This window comes from Mirounga leonina, unplaced genomic scaffold (genome assembly GCF_011800145.1).
Source record: "Mirounga leonina isolate KUSES-001 unplaced genomic scaffold, KU_Mleo_1.0 Mir_115, whole genome shotgun sequence".
In the NCBI taxonomy this organism is placed as follows: Eukaryota; Metazoa; Chordata; class Mammalia; order Carnivora; family Phocidae; genus Mirounga; species Mirounga leonina.
Window position 1 is genome coordinate 19015038 of NW_023270268.1, and position 24886 is coordinate 19039923.

Genomic DNA, 24886 nt, shown 5'->3' on the forward strand with positions numbered 1-24886 from the left:
AGATCCTGAGCAGCTGGGGTTTGTCCCCACTTTGACGATGTGGATTCACAAACGGGGAAGAGAGAGACATGATCACATTATCTCCTCCATTTTCCTGTGCGGCTCTGATACATTAAGAGATTTTAAAATTCAGGAATTTCAGGACGCCTGGGTGGCTCAGTTGGTTAAGCAGTTGCCTTTGGCTCAGGTCATGGTCCCAGGGTCCTGGGATCGAGCCCCGCATCAGGCTCCTGCTTAGCAGGCAGCCTACTTCTCCCTCTGCCTCTGTCGCTCCCCCTGCTTGTGCTCTCTCTCTCTCTCTGACAAATAAATAAATAAAATCTTAAAAAAAAATAAAATAAAATTCAGGAATTTCCCTGTAAAGAAAATCCTCTCAAAAAGTGTATTGTGCATAAGATTACCTCAGAGAAAGGTACACATACCTTGAGTCATGTTTGAAGATGTAAAGGAAGATTGCAGTTGGCTTAAATCACTCATATGCATCCGAACCAGGGAATGAGTGAAGGTGGCCAGCTGTGAGAGCCATAGAGAGTGGCGAGGATTCTTCAGACTGTAGAGTGTGCGTCTCTCTTTTTTTTTTTTTTTAAAGATTTATTTATCTGAGAGAGCGAGAATGAGAGAGAGTACACGAGAGGGGGGAGGGTTAGAGGGAGAAGCAGGCTCCTCGCCATCAGGGAGCCCGATGCGGGACTCGATCCAGGGACTCCAGGACCATGACCCAAGCCGAAGGCAGTCGCTTAACCAACTGAGCCACCCAGGCGCCCGAGTGTGTGTCTCTTTTAACCAACTGAGCCACCCAGGCGCCTTGTGCGTCTCTTTTAAAAGGATAACTGTATATCAGGGAAGACACTCCTCCAAACTGGCCCTGTGCAATGCCTGAGACTGACGCTAAAATTTAGTATTAGCACAAAAGCTCGAATGACCAACAGCCCTGGTTTGTCCCAGACTGAGGGGGTTCCTGAGACAAACTCTGTTTTAAAACAGGTATAAATAAAATCTTAAAAAAAAAAAAAAGGCGGGGGGTGCTTGTGTGGCTCAGTTGGTTAAGTGACTGCCTTTGGCTCAGGTCATGATCCCAGGGTCCTGGGATCGAGCCCTGCATCGGGCTCCCAGCTCAGCAGGGAGTCTGCTTCTCCCTCTGTCCTCCCCCTCCCCACCCCACTGGTGCTCTCTCTCTCTCTAATAAATAAATCTTAAAAAAAAAAATTAAATAAAACCAGAGTAAGTCCTGGCCAAACTGGGATAAGCTGCTCACCCTAACCCACATTACCAGTGCACACGGTAGAATGTGAGAGTGAAAGGTGCCTTGTGGAGAGGGCATGTTCCAGGCTCAAGGAGTGGGTTAGCTCCCCACAGGTATATGGGTGTACTACTAAAGCAGGTCCTCAGAGGCCAAGCTGCCCTGAGCCCCTGAGAGCGTCAACTCCAAGAGATTCCAGATCTGATGTAGCTTTCAGTGCTATGGTTCAAAATATAGTTATCCTATACTCTGCTCCAGATTTCCTCTGAGGACAGCTGTAGGACTCAGGACACAGGGTGTGCCCCTATGGCATGAGAGGTTCTGCCCCACATACCAGAGACCCATACAGAAGGGACATCTTGACAGTGTTAGAAAGCCACCTTGAAATAAAATGCATAGGTAGGTCAGGATTCTCTGGGAGGGCTTTTTGTGCAACTATTTTTGGTGTCAACTATGGACATACCTTTTTTTAAAAACACAACTTATTGGGCGCCTGGGTGGCTCAGTTGGTTTAAGTGACTGCCTTTGGCTCAGGTCATGATCCTGGAGTCCCTGGATCGAGTCCCGCATCGGGCTCCCTGCTCGGCAGGGAGTCTGCTTCTCCCTCTGACCCTCCCGTCTCATGTGCTCTCTCTCTTAAATAAATAAATAAAATCTTTAAAAAAAACCCCAACTTATTATAGAGACATTTAAAAATTGCCATGCCTGGCAATAATTAATGGCCCCTTTTATTGCAGTACTGAGATACAGAGAAGTTTGGGGGTCTTCCAAGGGACATGTTTCCCATAGCTGGTCAAGTCTTAATGTGGCACCTCTAAGATTAGAAGTGCTGTTTGGTCTTCCATGTAATACCAGGTCCACATTTCCTTCAACATTTTTTTCCAATTATTGAAGATGGCAAAATTCCTACTACCTAGAAATTGTATGGCACCTTGACTCTAAGGCTGAATTATGACAATTTATTTCTATAGTATGATCTCATAGTTAGAAGAAAGGTGCATGTGGTTTTGTATGGCAAGGCTCTGGTGTCACATGCTTGGTGGGAATCTCACTTTGGTACCCTGATCATTGTGCATAAACGAGGGCCACTGTCAGTCTGTCCAGGATGCTATAACAAAACACCACAGACTAGGTGGCTTATAAACTATAGAAATTTACTTTTCATGGTTCTGGAGGCTGGAAGTCCAAGATCAGGGTGTCAGAATGGTTGGGTTCCAACGAAGGCCCTCTTCCTGTTTGCAGACTGCCGACTTCTCACTGTGTCCCCACATGATGGAAAGGAGACAGGGAGCCCTCTGGGGTCTCTTTCATAAGACTATAAGTCTTTTATAAGATACTAATCCCAACCAGAGAGCTCTGCTATTATAACCTAATCACCTCCTAATACCATCACCTTGGGATTAAGATTTCAACATATGAATTACGAGGGTTGGGGGGTGGGGAGGGATACAAATTTTCAGACCATAGCAGCCTACACATCAAAGGGCTATGCTGAGGTTTTATTAGGTAACTTATGGCCTGATGCACAGTATATTCTGAATAAATATTTCCTTTCTTCCTAATTCCCAAAACAGTGTTGTAGGATGAACTTGTAGGCTGACTCTCTAATCTTGGAATAAGAAAAGATCGACTACTTCTGCACTTGCTATCTTCAGTGGATTCCTGTAGAAGAGATGAAGAATGTTGTATTTATTTGTAGTTTTATGACAAATTAAGGCCACAACCTTCTGAATTATTTTAGATCAATAAATATCATTTCAAACTACTTTCTCAATGACCAGTGGTCCTGCCTCTGTCAAGGATCTGCCAACATTTTATTTAACAAATTTATAAAATACTGTAACTAGCAATAACTGGCATGGAAAGTCAAATATTAAGGTACCAAATCGCTCCTGAATTTTAGAAATGCTATCCCCATGATCATTAGTGAAATGACTTACGGTTTCTGAGTGCTAAACTACTCCCAAATCTTATTTTACAAACATTTTTGAAAACTTAGCTGGAATTGTATTGCCTGCTACAGTTACAGATTCCAAGTAAAATTACCATGTTATCTGGAATCTAGACTTAACAGGCTCAACTAAGGATTTGTTGCTCTCTCTGGAGTTTCTCTAGCTTTCACATTTTGAGGGGAGGGTACATTTGTTTGTCATTAAGTATTCAGAGTTCATAAACACGGGGAAAGAAATGTTATAGACTTCCTATCAAATTGACATAAAATCTAAAGATGGCTCATGGGAAAGCAAACATAGATTTGTGACAGGATTTCCTATGAGAACTGTTATGATCTCTGGCTCCCAAATAACACACATTTTTAAATGATCTGAAGTATACCCATTTATGAGATGTAGATGTAATATATTGGATATATCACTTAAAATGTGTCCAACTGGAGTTGACTTTTTTGTTTTTTTTTTTAAAGATTTTATTTACTTATTTGACACAGAGAGAGAGACAGCTAGAGAGGGAACACAAGCAGGGGGAGCGGAAGAGGGAAAAGCAGGCTCCTGGCTGAGCAGGGAGCCCAATGAGGGGCTCGATCCCAGGACCCTGGGATCATGACCCGAGCTGAAGGCAGACACTTAACAACTGAGCCATCCAGGCGCCCCTGGAGTTGACATTTTAAAAGAAGAAAAGCAAACTGAATTTAAACATTGTCAATAAAAGCCAGTATTAATATCGTAAGTCTGGTTTAATCAGTCAAAAGCAAAAAAAAAAAATCAGTTTAATAAGATTGCATATTAATATGGCTCAGTGCTTTTAGGATTAAAATTTTAAATCTAAGGTATTAAAGTAAATATAAACCTTTGTGGTCTGAAAGTCTATAGACAATAATACATTCTGGGTAATTTCCTAAAAATGACTCTTATATTATATTAATTTTATTTTAAAAGAAAGAGATGTTAAACACACATCTGACCCCCCCCCCCCCCCCCGCCATCTATAGTGTTCTATATATCAGGGACTGGCAAACTACAACTCACAGGCCAAATCTGGCTATTGATTGTTTTGATAAATAGTTTTATTGGAACACAGCTATGCCCATTCACATGTATGGTCTGTAGTTCCCTTTGCTACGAGCATAGAGTTGAGTAGTTGAAACAGAGACCATATGGTGTTCTGGTATGCTGGAAAATGTCTTCAAATAAAATGAACAGTAAAGTCATTATTAAAAAGAGAAAAAACACCCCTAGGTACTCTGGTTTAAAAGTTACCTTTTCAATATTTGAACAGTATTTTCTTGAGGACTTCTCTTTAACCACAAAAACCTGCATCTTTTGACTCAGATATTTAAAATGTTTCAAATAAAGATTTTAAATTTGAATCAGAAATATTTAGAGGTGAATGATTTCCATTTGTAAATCCCACTATTTAGTAGTAAAGATGTTCCTTAAATGAGACCAACTGGTATGGTGGGCTTGTAACTGTAATTAGTGAAAGCAGGAGTTTCCAATATGCCCTGTAACACAAAGAACCCTGAATTTCGATCAGCATATCAGTATGTTTTTCAAACTGCACCACATACAAGTTTCCTCTGCCTCCTATAGCTACATACCTAAAATAGTCTGAAGGTCAAAGCCAGACAGACATACCCTTGTCACTGAATGTGTTGACCATGAGTGATACAGTTGAGTTTATTTCTTCCACTAAAATTATGGAGAAAAAACAAAACATACGTAAAATAGTCGGAAGGTCAAACCCAGACAGACATACCCTCGTCAGTGAATGTGTTGACCATGACTGACGCAATTGAGTTTACTTCTTCCACCAAAATTATGGGAAAAAACCCAAATCAAAACTCAAGGGTAATCACTGTAACAATCTTAAAAGGAAAAAAGGAGAGAAATAAATTCAAAAGTGCTCAAACACAATGATCAGCTCAGACTTGACTTTCACTAGAAAGTATTTTTGGAGTCCCATATTTTAACTGTTGAGTAAAGAAGGTTGTAACAGAAGGGATGTCTATGAGAAAGTAATGTCCAGCTAATATGTAAAGTATTTGTGATCTGAAAGAACTGTAAAATCGTCAGGTTATTGACAGCTGGAGAAATTCCACATGCTAAGCAACTCAACTACAAAGAAATATTAGCGGTTTTAGATGAAAAATAAATTTGAATCTGTAATTGAATTAGACAAGCCTTGCTGCACATAGGGCTACGCTGGTCACCAGGATACAAAGCAAACACTGGGTTACCAGAAGTGCATTTATCAGCCACAGTGATTTATTGAGTGCTTTAATAATACAAGTGTACATCAACTGATCCACAGTCAAAAGTGGCAGGTCCCTAAGAAATTTACAAGCACTTTAAGTAAATCAAAATACATATTATTTTGTTCAATCCAACAGTCTTCTGTGTGGGGGACAGAAGGCTAGTGATAAACAGAGTCTCAGTAATGCACAGTGATTCTGATTGAAGCTTTTGTACAAAAAACTTGTTCCCAGTAGCATGCACCCACCAATAAAGACTTCAGTACAAAAAATTAACCCTAAGCACTACATTTAAGTAGAAATGAGATATAATTCTGAATTCGTGTTTTCCCAAAGATCACATAAAAGGAAAAAAATCAAAATAAAACAACAAAAAACAAAACCACACAGTAATACAAAGCTTTGTAAGAAAGCTCTTACTATTACAGATCCAACATTGTTTGCACTGAAAACAAAAGTTCCCATTCCATGTTAAGATGGGAAAAAAAACCCCAAATCTTTCAAGTTAATAGAAATCAAAAAAGGAAATAAACTGAGAAGGCAGGGGTGGGGGGGGGTGGAGGGAAGAGAGAAGGAAAAGGAGGAAGAGGAGGGAGGGAGAAAGGAGTGGGGGATGGATGACATACCATCAGAAAAAGATTCAGAATTTAATAAAAATAAGAAAATAAGAACCGAGGTCCCGAGGGGTGGGTAGGGCTATTGATGCACTTGGTGAATGTGCTTGCACAGGTCCGGCGGGGGCAGCAAGCAGCAGGCCCCTATGTGGCATACCGCTTGGTCCACTGTCTGGCCATCCGGTCGTGCTCTGCTCTGTTGGTCATGTACTGTGTGGCAATGCTGCCCACCAGAGGGTCAGCTGGAAGGGAAGCAGAGTCAGGAGTCAGTAAGTACCAGCAGCACTTCCTCTTTCAAAGCTGGGGGAAAGGAGTGCTGGAAAGCTAACCCTAGATCAAGGAGTAGATGCAGAGGTGGCAGGAAGCTGCCGTTCTAACCTGTAACAATGTCACTTCAGCAAAGACCTGTAAATGACCTGCCAGTGACAGATCACTTTTCACACCGGCTGCCCACAGAGTCATCTACTTGCCCTTTTACTGATGGCTCTGGTCATTTCTTGACAGGTCGTACTCTCTCTCCCTGTTCCCACTGCACACTTCCCACCCCCCTCCGCTTGTCTTCAGGTCGCTGTTTCACGGAGAACTCTTTGGGAAGTGGTTCCGATGGCCTGGCCAACTCCTCTACCCTGGGGCTTAGACCCTCGGTGGTGGCGCTCCCACCCCTCACTGCCTACACTGGGGGAGGCTTCAGGAGCCTCAGCCGAACACACCAACCTTAGTAAGAACCACTGACAACGGGGAAGATGGTCTACTTCCTCCTCCAAACTTGGAAATATCAAGATCCATATAGCTCTTTATTATAAAAATACCGGTAGATATTAAATAGCTAATACTCACATCCTGAAAGTTTAACATACTAACGCCATAAAACTCTGAGGAACTGACACATCAGGAAACTGAAACACTAGGGGGGTTAGTAAGTCACCCACCCAAGACAGATAAGCGGTAGAGCCAGGAGCCCACACACACTGAGCCTAGAGCCCACCATGCGCTGCTTGGGAGATTGCTTTCCACCCAGATAGGACTGGAAAAAAATCAGAGCAATTAAAAATAAATTTTTTTTTTTTAGGTTTCTGGGGGTCCCAGAACGCATCCCTTTCCCTTCATTCTCTACCTTCACTCCTTCCCTGATTTTTATTTCCTCTGCTTTTGGTGTTGAGAATTTGAGTGTATTAGATCTAGTGGATAAGAAGGAACCAAAATTAGCAAACAATATGTTAAAGATGAAAAAAGTAAGTAAGTGTGCCTGTGGTCTAATACAACCTATAACGTGGGAAGATTCTGAGACTAACCTAGTAAGATACTCATGGTCATACCTTCTCAGTATTAGAGGTGCAACAGAAACACCATCTTTTAACCATCTGCTGAGGCTGGTACTGCTGAAGCTGTTCCAAGCCCTCTCTCTGACTGACAAGACGCTGCTCACATTTTAACACACCTTGCTCATGTGTTCTTGGACTTGTGCTAAGCTTGTTACATTTATTCTAGGGAGAGGCCAGTTTCTTACATTCACTTATATCACACACAATTTAAACAGACTACCCAGTATATGGGTTTGTTCAGAACTTTTGCCTCTCTGCTCACTCTGTGCTTCTCCTTCACTTGCCCAAATGCTGAAACTGACACCATCACATAAATCAACCAGGTTCAAGAAGATTTAAACTAGTAATACCAAATGCCTGGAATCTGATTAAGATACTTTAAAAAAATGTGGTTTTTCAGTTCAGATTAAGTAATGACTTTAGTCTAAAGGGCCAAAGAGAGGTCTGAGTCACATTTCTCCACCTTTGAAAAAAAAAAATCATCTTATTCCAATTTTTGGCAGTCTAGAATGCAAAAGTTTGAGTGAAAAATAGGTATCCTCAAAAACTGGAGTCTACGTCACTCAAGACAGGTGTTTAATTGAACAGTATCTGTATTAATGAAATGCACTAAAGATCCATTTGTGCTTTATAACTCACTGATTGAGGTAAAGGATAGGCTTAGTGTCAGAATGACCAGTGATGTTCATGCTCTGCCTTAAATTGTATCCTCACAGTGTGGGCAGACGGGGAAAAAGACAGGTCTGTCATTTCAGCTCAAAGGAGGAAGAAGGGGACAGATGAAGGAAAAGGAACAGGAAGCTGTGGGTGGGAAAAGGTGTTACAATCAAGTGTTAATATTATTTCAGTAGGGGAAGAAGGGGGGAAAATCTCAAAACAAGTTAGAACACTGATAAAATTAACATGCATTGTGCAAAATTTTTTTGTACGCTTAAACAATTAAGATTAGATTTCTTTCATTAGAGTCCTTTTACCTTTTCAAGTTTGATTTTAAAAAGAATATTTTTCCACCTGTAAAATTATACATGCTAACTATAAAAGCAATATTACTAATTAAAACTGCCTCAAACAATACACAAGACAGAAAACTGTAAGTGAAGACCATCTGTAAATTTACTCAGAGAGAAGTACTGTTAACATTTGCCTTATATCTTCCTGGAATTCTTCTCTAAACACACAATTAAAAAAAGATTATAGTCTACTTTTGGAATGTTAAAAACTCACTATATGGCAAATAACTTTTTATATCAATAATTACAAATCTACTTCATCATTTTTAGTATTCACCTGAATAACCAACTTCTTGTTTAGAGACATTTAAGTTTCTTCCAATTTTTGGCTTTATAAACAGTGCTGTGAGGAACATTACTGTGCATACACTTTCACAAATTTATGCAAATCTGAAATTTTTAAAGTATAAATGAAAAACATAAAAGTATAAAATGAAGGAATTTAAAAATCACATGTTATTAACCAAGTAGGTCTCAGTGCTAAAATGTTTTGCTGAATAAAAGTTAAGATTGTCAGTCAACCAAAACTATGTAATATAGGGGCCCCTGGGTGGCTCAGTCAGTTGAGTGGCCAGCTCTTGATTTTGGCTCAGGTCATGATCTCGGGATCCTGGGATCGAGCCCTGCACTGGGCTCCGTGCTCATTGGGGAGTCTGCTTGAGGATTCTCTCTCTCCCTCTGCCCCTCCCCCTGACTCGTGTTCTCTCTCTCCTTCTCATATAAATTAAGTAAATAAATACATCTTAAAAAAAAAAAAAAAAAGGAAAGCAAAATACCATTAGAACACCAAAAACAAAACTATGCAATATATATGTAGCAAATGACTATCACAGTGAATTTAATGGAATAAAACACACTTTTTGTAGTGTATTTATAATTACGAACCTAAGTAAAGATGAATCTTCTTACACAGGTTTCATATTTCATGGACAGTTATGCCAGGGATGTAATAACAGTCTCTAAACATAAATTACTTGCTTATTTCTCTAACAATTTCTTTCTAAAAAAGAAGGAAAAAATTCCTTTTGGCTTCCACATTATTACTTTGGGTTTTCACATTATTACTACTTTCCCAAATCTTCACTGATCTTTGATATTATCCTCTATCAGTCTTCTTCTTCTTACTAAAGAAAACCCACAAAATTTATCAGTGGATAAGTAAATTAAAATTTAAGTCTTCTACATTTTTTGCCTTGTTCACAGCAATTATATGAATTTTTGAAAAGAGGAGCATGTTTATGCTTACAGCACAGGGTTGGATGATTTTAAGCGCTTCATTCTCCCAAATACCAATGCTGCACATATTAGAGATTCCCTGAAGCTGAGGAATAGGATTTACAGCACAGGCAATGGAAAATCATGGGAGTGAGAGTTGGTATATAATGCTCTTCATTAACTAGACCTCTAAACCACATCACCTCACCTGTTTAACAAAAATGCCTTCATTTTTGTTGACACAATACTAGCTATGAAATCCTAGCCTGAATGGAAGTGTAAGACTGAAAGACCATCGACAAGGGGCAGCACACCACTCTCTCCTTCCTTGTCTCACCTCTGCCTCCTTACACAGTTCCAGGTGCAAAGAGAAGCTGGTTAGTAAGTGCTTGTTGACTGAATAACCATCATGATTATTTGCAAGTGAGTAAAAGGTGATCATACCGAGTACTCTGCTCCCTCTCCCATTTTTTTAAGATCTGTGGTCTGTGCACCTTTGATTCTGGAAAAGAAAGGCTCAGACGACTCCTGCAACTTCATCTCTAGGCTTGCCTCTCTCCTGGCTGGTACCCTGGAAGCCAAATGGCTTAAAGCTTGTCCAGAAAAGGGGGGAGAGAGGAATCAGTACTAAAGGGGATAAGCAGCAGCTATATGGCAAGAAGGGAGTGGAAAAGACAGGCAGACTACTGAACTGCGGAGTTATTCTATTTGGAAGGTCAAAGAACATTCTATCTTGGTTGGTAGGTGATATGGGAAAAATTACATGGAAAAAAATTGGATTCCCTTTTATTAAAAAAAAATATTTTTATTTACTTATTTGAGAGCGAGTGAGAGAGAAAGCACAAACAGGGGGAGGGGCAGAGGGAGAGGGAGAAGCCGACTCCCTGCTCAGTGGGAAGCCTTACATGGGGCTTGACCCTGGGATCATGACCTGAGCCAAAGGCAGACGGGCTTAACCGACTGAGCCACCCGGGCGCCCCTGGATTCCCTTTTCTTAAGAAAACATATATATTCTTAAAAAACCACAAACAAAAAATAGTACAGAATAGTGGACAAGGGCATGGGCTTTGGATACAGACTGCTTGGGTGTGTATCTCAGTTCCACTAGTAACGGAGTCACCTTGGGCAAATTACTTAACTTCTCTGTGCCTCAGTTTCCTCAACTACAAAATAGAGACAATAACTACTCCCTAGAATGCTGTAAGAATTAAATGAATTAATTCTTGTAATGCATATACAAAATTGCTGCTATTATTTTCAAAATAAAGACTGGCAACTAAGTGTTCTTATGCATCATATTTTATTTTAAAATATAAATCTGATTGTCTTCATGAAGACATTCTCTTCAGATAAAATCCAAAAGTCCTTAGTATGGCTCCCAAGATCTTTGGTCTAGACCTAATCTTTCTAGCCTCCCGTCCCCATGCTTGCAGCCAGAAAAAACAACTTGCAGCTTCTTCAACAAGCCCTGCTCTTTCATAGGTCTGCACTTTTACTTCTGCTGCTTCCTTTGCTTGAAGGCTTCTACTCATTTCTCAACATTTAGCTCAAGCACAACATCCTTGGGGATGTCTTCTAGGAGCTCCCTAGCAGTCTTAGGCGTCCCATTTCTGTTTTGTCTGTTCTTACCTCTATCACTGCACTGAGAATACTGCCTTTTAGTTGTCTGTTTACTTATCCCTATTTCCCACTGGGCTGAAGCCTACACATTCATTCATTTGACAAATATTTACCGAGTCCGTACTCTGTTCTAGGTACTGGAGAACTAGTGCTAAACAAAATCCTGCCTCATAGGACTCTGCCTGTCACTCTGTTTCCCTCTTGTTTAACTCTGTTTACTGTGTGGATCTAAGTACGGACAGAAGAACGTAAGACAAGTAAGTAAGGAACACACACAAAACAGTAACCATAAATAGCAGCTATTCCATATGCATGTGTCCCTGTGTAGCACGAGCACTGTAAGTTGGTTCATCACAGAAGTTTCTTCTCTAGATGTGAATTATCAGCAAATCAGAGAAAGGGACCTGATAGTGATTGTGACAGCTTTCTTTCACTTTCTCCTGTTATTTTTTAAAAAATTATTTTATTGTTGAAATTTGTGCTCTGCACTTTGCCATTTCTTGGATTCCTCAAGGCTGTAAGTGACCGCTTTGCCAGCCGTTCAGTTATGCCTGTGATTAACACCATTCTTTTAGCTTCCCATCAAGTCCCTGGAGGCCTTCCGTGCGTCTGCCTTGTAATGAGGTGAAGTAGCTCATTTCTGTCTTTCATGAAATTTTTTGTTGGTGATTTGGTCTAGCTTAGTTTTCTTTAATCTTTTATAAAACAAAAAAGTAACAGATGCTCATATATAATAAACTCAAATAATAAAGAAGTACATATGACGTAAAAAACATTACCTTCTTCCCTCTAATTTCCTTCATCCCCAAACCCCTTCCATCTCAAGGTAACCCTGTTAACGGTTTGATACTCATCCATCCCTCCATACTTTTTTCTTTATTTATGCTTAAATTAAATGGGAATCACATAAAAAAACATCCTGCAACTTGCATTTTCCTCTGTAACAATACATTGCAGTTGCATTTCTAAGGCAGTACAAATAGACCTAGCTCATTATATTTAATAATCACAGGGCATTCCTTTGTGGTTATTCAGCAGTCTGTCATTCCTCTCCTGATGCACACGTAAATTTGATCTGATTTTTTGTTATTACAACTAGTATTACAGTCTTGTATAAATCTTTGAGCACATGGTTAAATACTTCTGGGGGTAGATTCCTCTAAGTAACAGTGCTGGACCAGAGAGCACACATTTAAACTTCGGTAAATACTGCCAAACTGCCTTCACTCAAAGGATGTACAATTTACCCTGTTTCTGAGCATTCTCAACAACACTGCATTACCTTTTTAATTTTTTTGTTAGATTAACAAAAAAAATCTGTCATTGTTGTAACTGCATTTAACTTGATGCCTTACTAAGGTTTAACATTTTCTCCTGTTTGTTCACTATTTATATTTCTTTCTCTGTGATTTGTTTGTTCATGTCTTTTGTCCATTTTTTTCCCTACTAATATGAAGGAACACTTTATACATTATAACTATCAAGCATGCACTGAAGTTTAGCTTTGGCCTCAGTATTCAGCCAAAATCTGCTTTAGTCTTTGGAAGACTGAACAGACAGATGCCTCCTTTGATGTCATTTCCAGCTTTACTTAACTTGTGGAGATCAAAGATCATGTAAGTTGCCATCATATTTAATAGGCACGATACCATCATTTGTACTCAATGCTACTATCTGAACACTGGTTTAAAATGTATTGGTAAGCATTATGAATGTAACTTGGGACTGAAAATCTCTTTCAGCCAAAGATAAACACTATGGCATACAAGGGAATAATTTGGAACTGCTGTCTCAGGTATTCAGACAAATGTTCAAAGTGAGATGGAAGAGCAGCTACCATGTGAAAAAGCTGCTGGAACAAAACGGGTCTTAGTACTGTCCGCTGCATAAACTATGACGGATGGGAAAGGTAACTACCAATGGCTGCTGGGAAAGTAGCACGTCCAGTGACTGTGGGAAGCAGCAAGCCAATATAAAAATATTAGAAATTAAAACGTGAGGGGGAAAAAACCTTATGTTTGTTTCTTAGATACTTAGGAAGTGTTTTCTTTAAGCACTGCACACAGCTTCAGTTCACGGAGCACTTCAGTGACACGCACCACCACCACTAGCCAGATCTTCAAGTCTGGGGGCTGAGAAGGTAAGTCTTCCCCTTATTATAAGTGTTAGAGGAAAAGGAAAATTCACTGATCCGACAGCAGAATCTCCATGAACGGTAACCTACACTGGATAAATAAGCCTCCCCCTCTTGATTCATGCTTTTCATCCAGGGAAACACCCAGTTAAGTACTCTGCAAATACGCACAGGAGCCATCTAGTAGCTGGCAGTGCTCAGAAATCATATTGCTCCGTCATAATGACAAAATCCAAATATCCTGAATTTTTAATATTAAAATTATAATATTACTTATATTCTTAAAATAAAATTTCATATTTACTATTGTATGGAAGAGGATCATTTTATGATAGGAATAATCAGCCTTGCCTTAGGTTGCTCATTGATTTTAACACTGGCTGTTCAGTATTCAGCCAACATCAATTCAGTGCACCTCTAAGAATAACAGTATTTATCCATTATGTGCGGAGGAAATACTTTCTCTTAGTGTATCATTTGTCCTTTAACTGAGTTTATAATGCCCTTGCCATACACAAGTTTAAATTTTTAGTAAGTCAATCTTTCCTTAACATTTTCTGGTTTGATGTCATGCTTACATACAAAGGCCCTCTTCATTCACTCCAGCATTTTAGAAGTATTCCCCTATATTTACATATAGTAACTTTTAGTGCAATGCTAGCTTTATCATACACAAAGTTCCTATACATATCTGGATTGGATTCTGTACTGATGTTCTTTCAATAGATGAATTTGTCTTTTGCTTTATTTGTTCCTCCTGCTTTTCTCACTGTTTTGGTTATCGGGTAGGGTAAGTTCTTACCCTTTCCCATTTTTTTTCTTCACTAAAATTTTATTTGAAGAATCCTAACCTTTTTTTTTTTTTTAAAGATTTATTTATCTATTTATTTGACAGAGAGAGAGAGAGCGAGAGTAGGAACACAAGCAGGGCGAGTGGGAGAGAGAGAAGCAGGTTTCCCGCCAAGCAGGGAGCTGGATGCAGGACTTGATCCCAGGACCCTGGGACCATGACCTGATCCAAAGGCAGACGCTTAACGACTGAGCCACCCAGGCGCCCCTGAAGAATCCTAATCTTGATGAGGTTAAGACTTGGAGCATTTAAAGCTATTCCACCCCACAGGTATAGGAATCTTACGTTTCTTCTGAAGAATGTTATCAAGATTTAGGAATATCTGAATTCCTGAATTCCTCTGGGTCTACTAATTAAAAATCAAGTGAGTAGGACGGAGTTAAGGTTTTTGTATTCTGGAATGTTGGGGAACCAAACTACTAATTATAGGCCTAGCCCAAACCAGAAAGATTGTTAAGTACCCTGAGAACACACACACACGCATGCATGTGTGACTCGAAGTGATTTAGGAGGAAAATTATCATGTCTGTGATTTAAACCAAATGGTGGATATTACTAAACTAGATATAAATTTGAAAATGCTAAACAGAACTGCATATAAGTCTAGCAAGATGTGCTGTTAGTCCAGAATTAATAACTAGTGATGTTAAAAGAGGTACTGAGTATCCCAAATTCTAAAGAGACCATCAATACCTTCCATAGGACTTATTAAGAGAAGATGAGCTGGCTCTGACAACCCCAGGTATCTATCATAAAATATCGGAAAGGAGAGAAAGAAGGTTTGTGGGATTACTGAGCTACCACCTTGGGAGTGTGGTGTGTGGTAGTGGAGCGTCTCTGTCTTCCTCCTCCTCAGCACCACAAAAACAGGGAGAGGATGACTTTTTCTTCTCAAAGCCATGCAAGGAGGGTAACAAGAGACCCACCAAGTAAAGACTGGGGTGTCTTCAAGAAGCAGATTGGAGTGTCATCCCTGGCCAGAGATTTAAACCAGGTATGAGGTAATTTGCCCCTTGACTATCTGATTAGAGAGAGGGAGCACCAAGGAAGTGGTCTATACTTTCCCTGCTATCTCATCAGGGTCCTATCAAGAAAGCAGCTCCCCTAGTAACTAAGAGGCTCTTAGGAGAATGCTATCTGGAACCGGCCTGCAACCAATTTTTTAAAATTTTAGGAATTTAAACATAGCCATTATTAAAAATTAAAGTTACAATTAAATAAATTATTTACAAACAAGGGTAATACTTAAAACTCATTTCTTAATTATTTTACTGCTATGATTATTATTCTCATAATTTATTTTTATGCCTACTCTATCTGTATGGTGCAAAAAAAACAACAACAAAAAAAACAACCAATGTGCTATCGTGCACCTTGTCCCAATTATGCATTCAGTTTAAGGTCATGCATGTAGCCTGAAATTGGCAAATGCTACAATTTAGGACTTGGATTTATTGTTTTGTTGATTGTCTGGAGCTAAGAAAGTGATGGATAAAATGCTAATAATGCAGATTAAACCTAAAAGTGTAGCATGTCTAGAGTCCTTACATTGTGAATAGCATAAAAACTGGAGGATATATTCTTCCAGCATTTGAACCTAATTCAGCAAAGAAGTTGCTCATGACACTAACAAGTGAAATTCCAACATCCTTCTTTATTTCATTTTTGTCTTAGTTCTTAAATGAAAATATCCAATATTCATGTTAGAACTACACTTACCTGTCAGTTGCAACCATAGGATGGCTATAGATTTTAGTAAAAATCACTGAATCTCTTCTAGGACAATCAAATGACTATATGAAATTTACATTAAAGAGTATTGTATATTTTATTATCTGTAAATTGTATACATTCTTTACATCAGTAAAATGTATAATAAACTTATGTATGTGCATATACACATGCCACATACCATCACTCGACTCCAACCCCTAGCCAGTTGTTAAATATTTACTGGGACACCACAGGAGAAGGCGTTTATTAGGATGAGCTAGGGCTCAGTCTTCCACATCAGGGAACTGGGCAGTGAGTTCTCCAAATTACCCATGTGAAGCAGCATTTTCATACCTGTCACCCAGAAGGCATGGATGGCAAGGCGATGCTTGCCAAAGAAGCAAGGAAAATAATAACCACAGGAAATTAGGTAAAGGGACACTGTTCTCATTCATTACCTAGCCTCCAACTGCTTAGGAGTTAGGCCTTGAAAAGGGAGGAGAAGGCAGTATCTGAGAACCAGACCATGTTCCATCCACCCTGATGGGAATGGAGGAGGAAATTAAATTTAAATCAGGTATGAGAGGGGAGTTTAAAAATGGACCAGATTCACCTTCTAATAACTGAAAGTGACCTGGATGCTATGAGATCTGCTAAATATTATTAAAGAACAGAAAAGCAAGATTCAACAAAACAGGGCCTAAGGCAGTGACAGGAGAAAATTAAAACCATTCCATATTAATACCCACTGAATTGAGACTGCTCAATAAACAATACAAAATACACTGGCCATAATCTAAAGTATACTCTTGATAAAATACCTTTAAAAATTTAAAACCTCATCCTTTAAGTCTACATAGCAGTGCTATGTACATTAAATCAATGTGTGTTTTCAAATATAAGCGTTCTATTAGAATAGACTCCTCTAAAGAATGGTACAGATGCTGCATTCCTACTGAGAAGTTATTGGGTTACAATTCCAGGCTTAGTTAAGCAATAATTTCTAATGAACTCTAAGAAAATATCCTTAGAGTAGAGGACTTGTTTAAGATACCAGAGATTCACACATTGCTTTCCCCAAAATACCACTGTAAAGAGCTGTTGTTGCAGCAAGCAGGAAAGAGTCAAAGATGCCAACATGTTAAAGCTGGGTTTTTTTTAAAAAAGCAGCTTCACTGAGATATAATTCATATAGTTTACCCAATTAAAGTATACACTTCAATGGTTTTTAGTACATTCACAGTTATGCAACTATTACCACAATCCATTTTAGAATTATTTTCATCACCTCAAAAAGAAACATTGTACCCATTGGCAGTCACTCCTCATCTGCCCAAATCTTCTAGCTCTTGGTATCCAGTAATCTACTTTCTGTCTCTATATATTTGTCTGTTCTGGACATTTCATAGAAATGGAATCATACACATGATGATCTTTTGTGATTGGCTTCTTTCACAAGACATAGTATTTTCAAGGTTCATCCATGTTGTAGCATGCATCAGACTCATTCATTTTTATTGTCAAATAATATTCTATTGTATGAGTAGAGTACATTATATTTATCCATTCATTAGTTGATGGACACGTGGGCTATTTGCACTTTTGGCTATTATAAATAATTCTACTATGGACATTTGTGTACAAGTTTTGCTTGAACATGTTTTCATTCCTCTTGGTATATACCTAGGTGTGGAACAGCTTGGTCAGATGTAACCCTATGTGTAACCATTATAGGAACTGCCAAAGTGCTATCCAAAGAGATTGCATCATTGTATATCCCTACTAGCAATGTGTCAGGGTTCCAATTCTCCACATCATCATCAACACTTGTAGATTTTAATGAGAAACTAGCTTATTGGCCTATATGTACCTATATGTACCAGGTATCCCAGGTTATTTTTAAAAGAAGATTTATTTGAAAGAGAGAGCACAAGCATGTGCAAGCAGGGCGGGTGGGGGGCAGAGGGAGAGGGAGACAAACAGACTCCTCGCTGAACGGGGAGCCTGACATGGGGCTTGATCCCAGGACCCTGAGATCATGACACTGAGCTGAAACCAAGAGTTGGATGCTCAACCGACTAAGCCATTCAGCTGCCCCCTGCACAGGCATCCAGTTATTCAAAAATATATATTCTTTCCTGCCAAGCATGGAAAACAAATTATTTTAGAGTATTTTTCTCATGGTCTCTGGCTGTGAGAGACTGAAGACTATCCTGATCCTGTCTTCTACTTCTAACCCTGATGGAAGTAAAAATGACAATAATCTAATGAAACTTGTTTGCAATGCACATCTTTTCTTCAAAATAAAAAGATATATTTTTATTCCATAGTCCTAAATGTAGTCTACTGACTACAAATAAATATTCTAATTGATCAATTTTTCCCTTAAATAGTCTTTTCTGTTTACACTATTCAGTAGCTAAGAGTGGGACAGGAGATGGCTTTCAGATGAGTGTGAGTACTGCAATCATGCCCTGGATACTATCACACAGGTCCACAATCTCCACTGCATCTGGGAATCTGGACTTGACTCCAGGGATATAAATAACCCAGCGCAGAGCCAGAGCTGGACAAGACTCTCAGGGGTTTCAGTTTACCAGATCATCCTGCTTGCCTTCGAGTGCCGGAAATCTGTAGTTGAGGCAGCCACATGGATGATGTCCCTGCTGAGGAATGACACTGAGGGTGTAGGCTTTGATTTGGGCTGAGGCTGCTCTTATCCTCTCCTCCAAAAGGGATGTTGTTGAATTCTCTGCTAAAGTTAGAACCCAACCATTACCTCTGTCTCTCACTGTGCTTGCCAACTCCCCTCTCTCGGTGAGGGTAGGCAGTATTTCTTTCTCAGTCTTCTACCACAAAACCAGCAGTGTCTGGGGCACTGTGGATGACCAGTCAATAAATATTTAATAAGTGAATTAATGGGTAATTAGACCCAGTGATCAGGACGAAATTTGGTTTGTAGATGGTATCAAGTTCCTGGCATCTTCCTCCTCATGCTTAAGTCTAAATGACATTTTATGCCTATAAGATCAGTGGCTCTCCAAGTTGCTGACTTCAGACAGTAAACATCTGGGCAGCCCTGGTGTCATTTTTTGTGGTTTAATAGTTATCTCTGCTTCGAGTCTAAAGCAGGCAATATGCTCTATTTCTTATAATTGTTCTCTTGCTTTCTTCAAGCTTCCCCATCTCCTTTTTTTAGTCCTTGAAGGTTTCAATTCTTTTAATTCATAAAGATTCCTATATTTAGTCTGTATTCAGTGGTTTCCCATTTTACTGACATCTTGTCTGAACTCGAACTTGTTGTTTTAACCCCTTGGGCAACATGTTCTCCCCTACTTCTGCTTCAGCCAAGTGGGCAGGTCTTTTTCTAGGACTCAAACTCTTACTGTATCCTTCTAATATAGGTAAAGAACCATGTCCAAACAAATTCTAATATATCATAAGTGGTAAATTATTTTCCATTTTTCTGGTAACCCACTGGCTACCAGAAACTGACTAAATAATATTCACTGGTCTTAGAACGCATCCTTCTTGTTCACCAAGATTGGCTTAGAAATCTTTGGGAGACCAGGCATAGCCAAGTTCACACATGGCTAGGAAACCACGTCCTGGGGATTCTGATTCCCAAATATCTCCTGGCCCTTCCCCTCCTCTTCCTCTTCATGGCCTCTGTCATCTCTTACCTGGACCATCAAAATACGTTCTTGAACATCTGTCTTCAGTCTCTCCACTCTCAGATGAACTAAACTTTAGTCTTTAAAGGCACAAACCTGGTCATGCAAGGTCCCTCTTTCAAAGCTTTCTATTCCTGTCCAACTTTGCTCCCTTTATCACACCCACCCTCCCACCCCAGTAGCAAGGCTAACTATACACAAAGATGCACTTTTGCCATAACCTGTCTGATGTCCCAGATTGTTTTTACACATTAAATTTTTTTTTCAATATCTTAGTCATACTTTTTTCTTCAATAGGGGTCGTTCTAACATTTTCCTTCCTATTTAGTTTTTGCCGTTTCTGGAGGAAATATGTTTTCAAAAGAAGTAAACATATTAATGTAAGAGAACACTATAACATAAATTACTGTGAAATCATTGCCCCAAAAGAATAATTCATGGTAAAAAATTTTGTGCTAAGTGTAAAGTGCTGGCCTATATATTAAAACAATGCATCAGTGCAAAGTGGTTTCCATCTTAATGGCTTAGAACAACAACTCCTGACAACAGTTTGGTTGGTCTATAGTGTCCTTGTTTTCCCTAGGGAAATCAATCTCTGCTGAAGAAGAAAATACAAACCACTGATCTCATGGTGTGGGGGGTGGGGTTGTGTTTTAAAACACAGAAAGGAGGAAAGAAAAGAGGTAAGACAAAAAGCACTTGTCAAAGTTATCTGTCTACACATTAACTCCTTAAAAATAATGCTGAACTGTTTTTTATTTTTTTTTTCAGATTTTATTTTAAAGTAATTTCTACTTTATGTGGCGCTTGGACTTACAACCCCTGAGGATCAAGAGTTGCATGCTCTACTGAGCCTGCCAGGTGCTCCAATAATGCTGAATTATTTGGGCACAATCACCTTGTCCCAAATGTGAGAAAGGGGAAAAAAAAAAAAAGATCAAACTGCTCATTGTGGGATTTTTCTAATCAGCATTTTAAACTGGATTTTAAACCTTTTCAGACTTAAGCCAATTTCTCTCTCGCCAGATGGCCCCTGTAACTTCCCTAGGATGGAAATCCCAACTCTGCTTCCTGCTGCTTCCCTAAGTAGGTCTTTGATTACCCCTAACAAGCCCTGTTGCACTGGCCTCTATAACCTGCTGACCTTTCTTTACCTTAACACTTCTCAGTCGAGCTGCAAGCCTCTTTTTTTAAAAAAAAAACTCCTGGCCTACTTTGCGACAAGGACATACATCAAAACTCTCCAACTTTCCCTCTCTTCACCACGTGTAGTAATTCAAAGTTGGGCCTCTCTTTAACTGACTGTATAGCACCTTTGTAAAGTAGGGGAAATCCAACTTGTATCTGGTTGGCTCCCTCCACATTTGGCTGATTTCCTGGCATATTTTCCCCTCCTGACCTGAAAAGACCTTTCTCTCCCAGAGGAACGTTCCAATACCTGATCATAATGTGACTGTCAATCTAAGGTACCATCTTTTCCACAGGTATGTACATTTTCAAAGAGAACTATAGAGACCACATTTAGCACAAAGAAATGAAACTAACAAAATATAATTGGAACAAAAGAGTATGTGCATAATTTCACTCTGTGTTTTGACTAAAAGGAGTGTGGGGTTCTTCAGATCACAGAGCTGAAAGCCACCATCCATTCTGCCACTAAGGGGCCCAGCACAGTGTCTGACACACAACTCTTTTCCATCCCCTTCCCAGAAGCCTGGTTTTTGATGGCTACTTTTTATGTAGCTAGCTGTGCTAAGTCATTCTTCATGGATATCTGACTTGCACTGATGGTTTAGCTTTTCAAATGACATTTTAACATTCATATTCTACTACTTTAATTCTTTCTCCAAGATACATCATTAAAAGTGAGAAAACAGGTTGCAGAAAACTGGCTTCTTGGCTGTGATTATGCAGACCATTTAATGGGTGGGAGGGACCATGCTTTTTACTCTGTGGATGATGCTGACAGGAGTTCACCTACAGGGGTTTTAACCCACCCCACCACTATATTTATTCAAGACTGGTCAAAACATGGGATTCTTGTTGGAAATTCAAAAGCCACTCCTGAGTCAGCATGAAATGGGACATGCTGAGGCCCTAAGTTTTAACTGCTGTGTGGTGGGCACAGCCACAGGTCCCCATATGCAAGGCTTCATTGGGAGTATTTTTTTGAAACTAAATTTTGGTGTTAAAATTGAATCTGGTAACCACCACTAAATTATACAACCATATTTAAATTCTAAAATAGTTATTTTTACAGCAGCCTTATAAAGTTTAATTTACCCCCTTGCCCTGAGAGATTTAATGAATGCTTAAAACAACTCCACCTATTTTTCTGTAATTGGCTACATTTGTTTCCAGTATAAACATGCTGACTAGATTTGCATAGTGATTATATGTCTAGAGCTCTATTTTTTGGTGGTGGTGGTGGTGGGAAGGCAATGAATAGACCTACTGCCCCTAAATGAGAATGAACTCACATCTGCATAAACAATTATATTTTCACTTGCAAATTAGGTACCATTTGTATCTATAAGGTTTTCCCAGTTTAAACAGCCATTCTTCAGACACACACATAGTGATTATTCTTAGGGATGATGACTTTAAAAATATACATGTCTTTTTTGCAAGGTTAAATCAGCCCTCTAGACCTGATAGTTTTGCTCCACTTTGTCAGAGGTCATGAGAACAAATTTTTGGTACTGACAACATGCTATACTGTCTTACTTAGGTCTAAAAAAAACAAGACAAAACATAACACACAAAAAAATACCCCCAAATCAAACCAAGAAAACAAAACCAAAAAACCCAAACCAAACCAAAACAAAAAAACCACTCAAAAGCCAAAACCCCCACAAATACAACCCTCTGGAAAATATATACCTAAAGGACTATTTATGATGAAAAAAATTAATAGTGTGGATGTTCCTTTTAATTTTATCTCCTTGCCACATTTCACTTACAGAGTACTTTTAGTGAGGATTCTTGTTTACATCCCTAAATTATCAATTTGAAATTTACTGAATTCTTCAAAAATTTTTTTATTCAGATAAAACACTAAGTTAAAAGCTTCAAAAAGAAAATCATTACAGAAAATAATATGACCTGCTCAGCACACTAGGAGAGACTTCCAGCTTCATTTTTTTTTTTTTTTAAAGATTTTATCTATTTATTTGAGAGGGAGAGACAGAGAGAGAGCACATGAGGGGGGGAGGGTCGGGAGGGTCAGAGGGAGAAGCAGACTCCCTGCCGAGCAGGGAGCCCGATGTGGGACTCGATCCAGGGACTCCAGGATCATGACCTGAGCCGAAGGCAGTCGCTTAACCAACTGAGCCACCCAGGCGCCCTCCAGCTTCATATTAATAAATTGATACAGAGGGATACTGAATAGCCTTTTGGCCTCTAAAGGACAATATACCCACTATTTGTGTGAACAATGACTATATTTTCACTTGCAAATTAGGTCCAGCCAGGACCTATAGGGCTTTCCATATTTAAACAACTCAGTCCAGGATAATCATAAGAATTAGTAATAAATCAAAATAGAGAACTATTCCTATATAGATGATAAAAGAATTAAGCATCAGCGTTTTACTTGATCAGAGATTATTTCTACTGTACATGCAACCAAACCACTGTGGTGTCAACTCATGTGAAGTATTTTAACCAAACTTTAAAATTGTTATCGGAGGGACAAGCAGATGTTTGTGTCTTTTATTCAGCAATGTAACAAAAAAAAAAAAAAAAAAAGGAAAAAAAAAAAAAGGAAGGAAGGAAGGATGTATAAACTGCTCATGGCAGGACAGACCAGGCTGCTGGTATTAAACATGACTATATCTTATATCTGGAGGCAGGTATTAAGTTTTGTTTAAAATCGGAAATGAAAATTAGCTTAGTAATTTAAGTCTAATTCTCATTTGTACTAAGTTCAAGTCTCTAGTATATAATATCTGACACAGAAAGACCCTCAGGTAATCTAGTGTGGGGGTGACAGGTCATGGTTAAGGCTGATTGCAGGGCAGAAAAATGAATGTTTAATGTCTTCCATGCTCAATGGCTCCTTAGAACTGCCTGTCCCTGGGAGTGATGTTAAATGCTTAATGAAACGCAGTTGGATTCCTTAAAAGATGCTTGGCTGTACTAACAAGCCAACCTTCAGATTTATAATCAAGTTATAAACCAAAACAAAAATGAGTCATTGTTTCCCCAGGGACAACACGGAACTTTAGTGCTTAATTTCATTAGCTGGTTATTTTTAATCCATCAAAACTGAAGTCCATGAGTTGCAATATGTTTAGCCCATACCTACACCAAATCATTACATTACACTTGTGTTGAGACTTCAATTTTCTGATGATTTGACTGATCTCATTAGAATTTCTTAGGAAATGGTACTTAATTTATCATGGGAATGAAGGTGTTGTAAAAATTTGGTTTTAGACTTTGAACTAGTCAATAAATAACATTCAGATGAGCAGATTTTAGTGAACAGAAATGTGGAAACAAGCAAACCAATATGCTCATCCTGAACAGGCATGGCATTATCCAACTAATGGATCCTAAGAAACTATGTCATATTAAAAAAGTTGGTACACATCATCCCTCCCATTCACCTACAATATACCACAAGTTAGAGTAAGGATGAAATTCTCTGAATAGCCACAAGGTGAGTCCACTTTTGAGAAAATCTGCTGATGAGATGGTACCTTGAACCTCCTTTTCCAGGAGACTGATTTTGGGATGGTCCAAACATCATATTACTTTTATTATTTATTATTTTTATTTTTTTAAGATTTATTTATCTTAGAGAGAGAGTGAGCGAGCACACACGCACAAGGAGAGGGAGCGGCAGAGGGAGAGAAACTCAAGCAGACTCTGTGCCAGGCGCAGAGCCTGACATGGGTCTCGATCCCACAACCCTGAGATCATGACCTGAGCCAAAACCAAGAGTTGGATGTTCAACTGACTGAGCCACCCAGGCGCACCCATACTATTTTTAAGTGAGTCTGAGATTCAAGCATCAAACTGAAAACATATATATGTATACTTATAGATAAGTCTGTGTATGTGTTTGCTGCAGTGCATACAAATCAGGGACAGAGGAGAAGCAATAATAAAGTACGGTTTTTGTATACTTGAATTTATTTGGGCTTTCACCCTATACTTACAGAATATAAGATACTAGGCAGTGTACTTCTGAGGTCTGAGAATGAAATGTGCAGATCGGACATGGTAAGTCTGATACTAGCCCGAAGTCATGGTGAAGTATTTAGGCAACCAGGTT

The 24886-nt window shown here is 39.1% G+C and overlaps 1 protein-coding gene across 3 annotated transcripts in view; it reads right to left on the reverse strand.

Annotated features, from left to right (window-relative positions):
* Window positions 1-5441: 5441 nt before the first annotated feature.
* Window positions 5442-24886, reverse strand: part of UBE2E2 (ubiquitin conjugating enzyme E2 E2) — a 373227-nt gene continuing 353782 nt past the window's right edge. For all 3 annotated transcript variants that reach the window (XM_034993825.1, XM_034993804.1, XM_034993814.1), the window contains one exon: window positions 5442-6306. In XM_034993825.1, coding sequence (XP_034849716.1) covers window positions 6209-6306 — 98 coding nt within the window. In that variant the 3' untranslated portion in view covers window positions 5442-6208. The remainder of the gene's footprint in view (window positions 6307-24886) is intronic.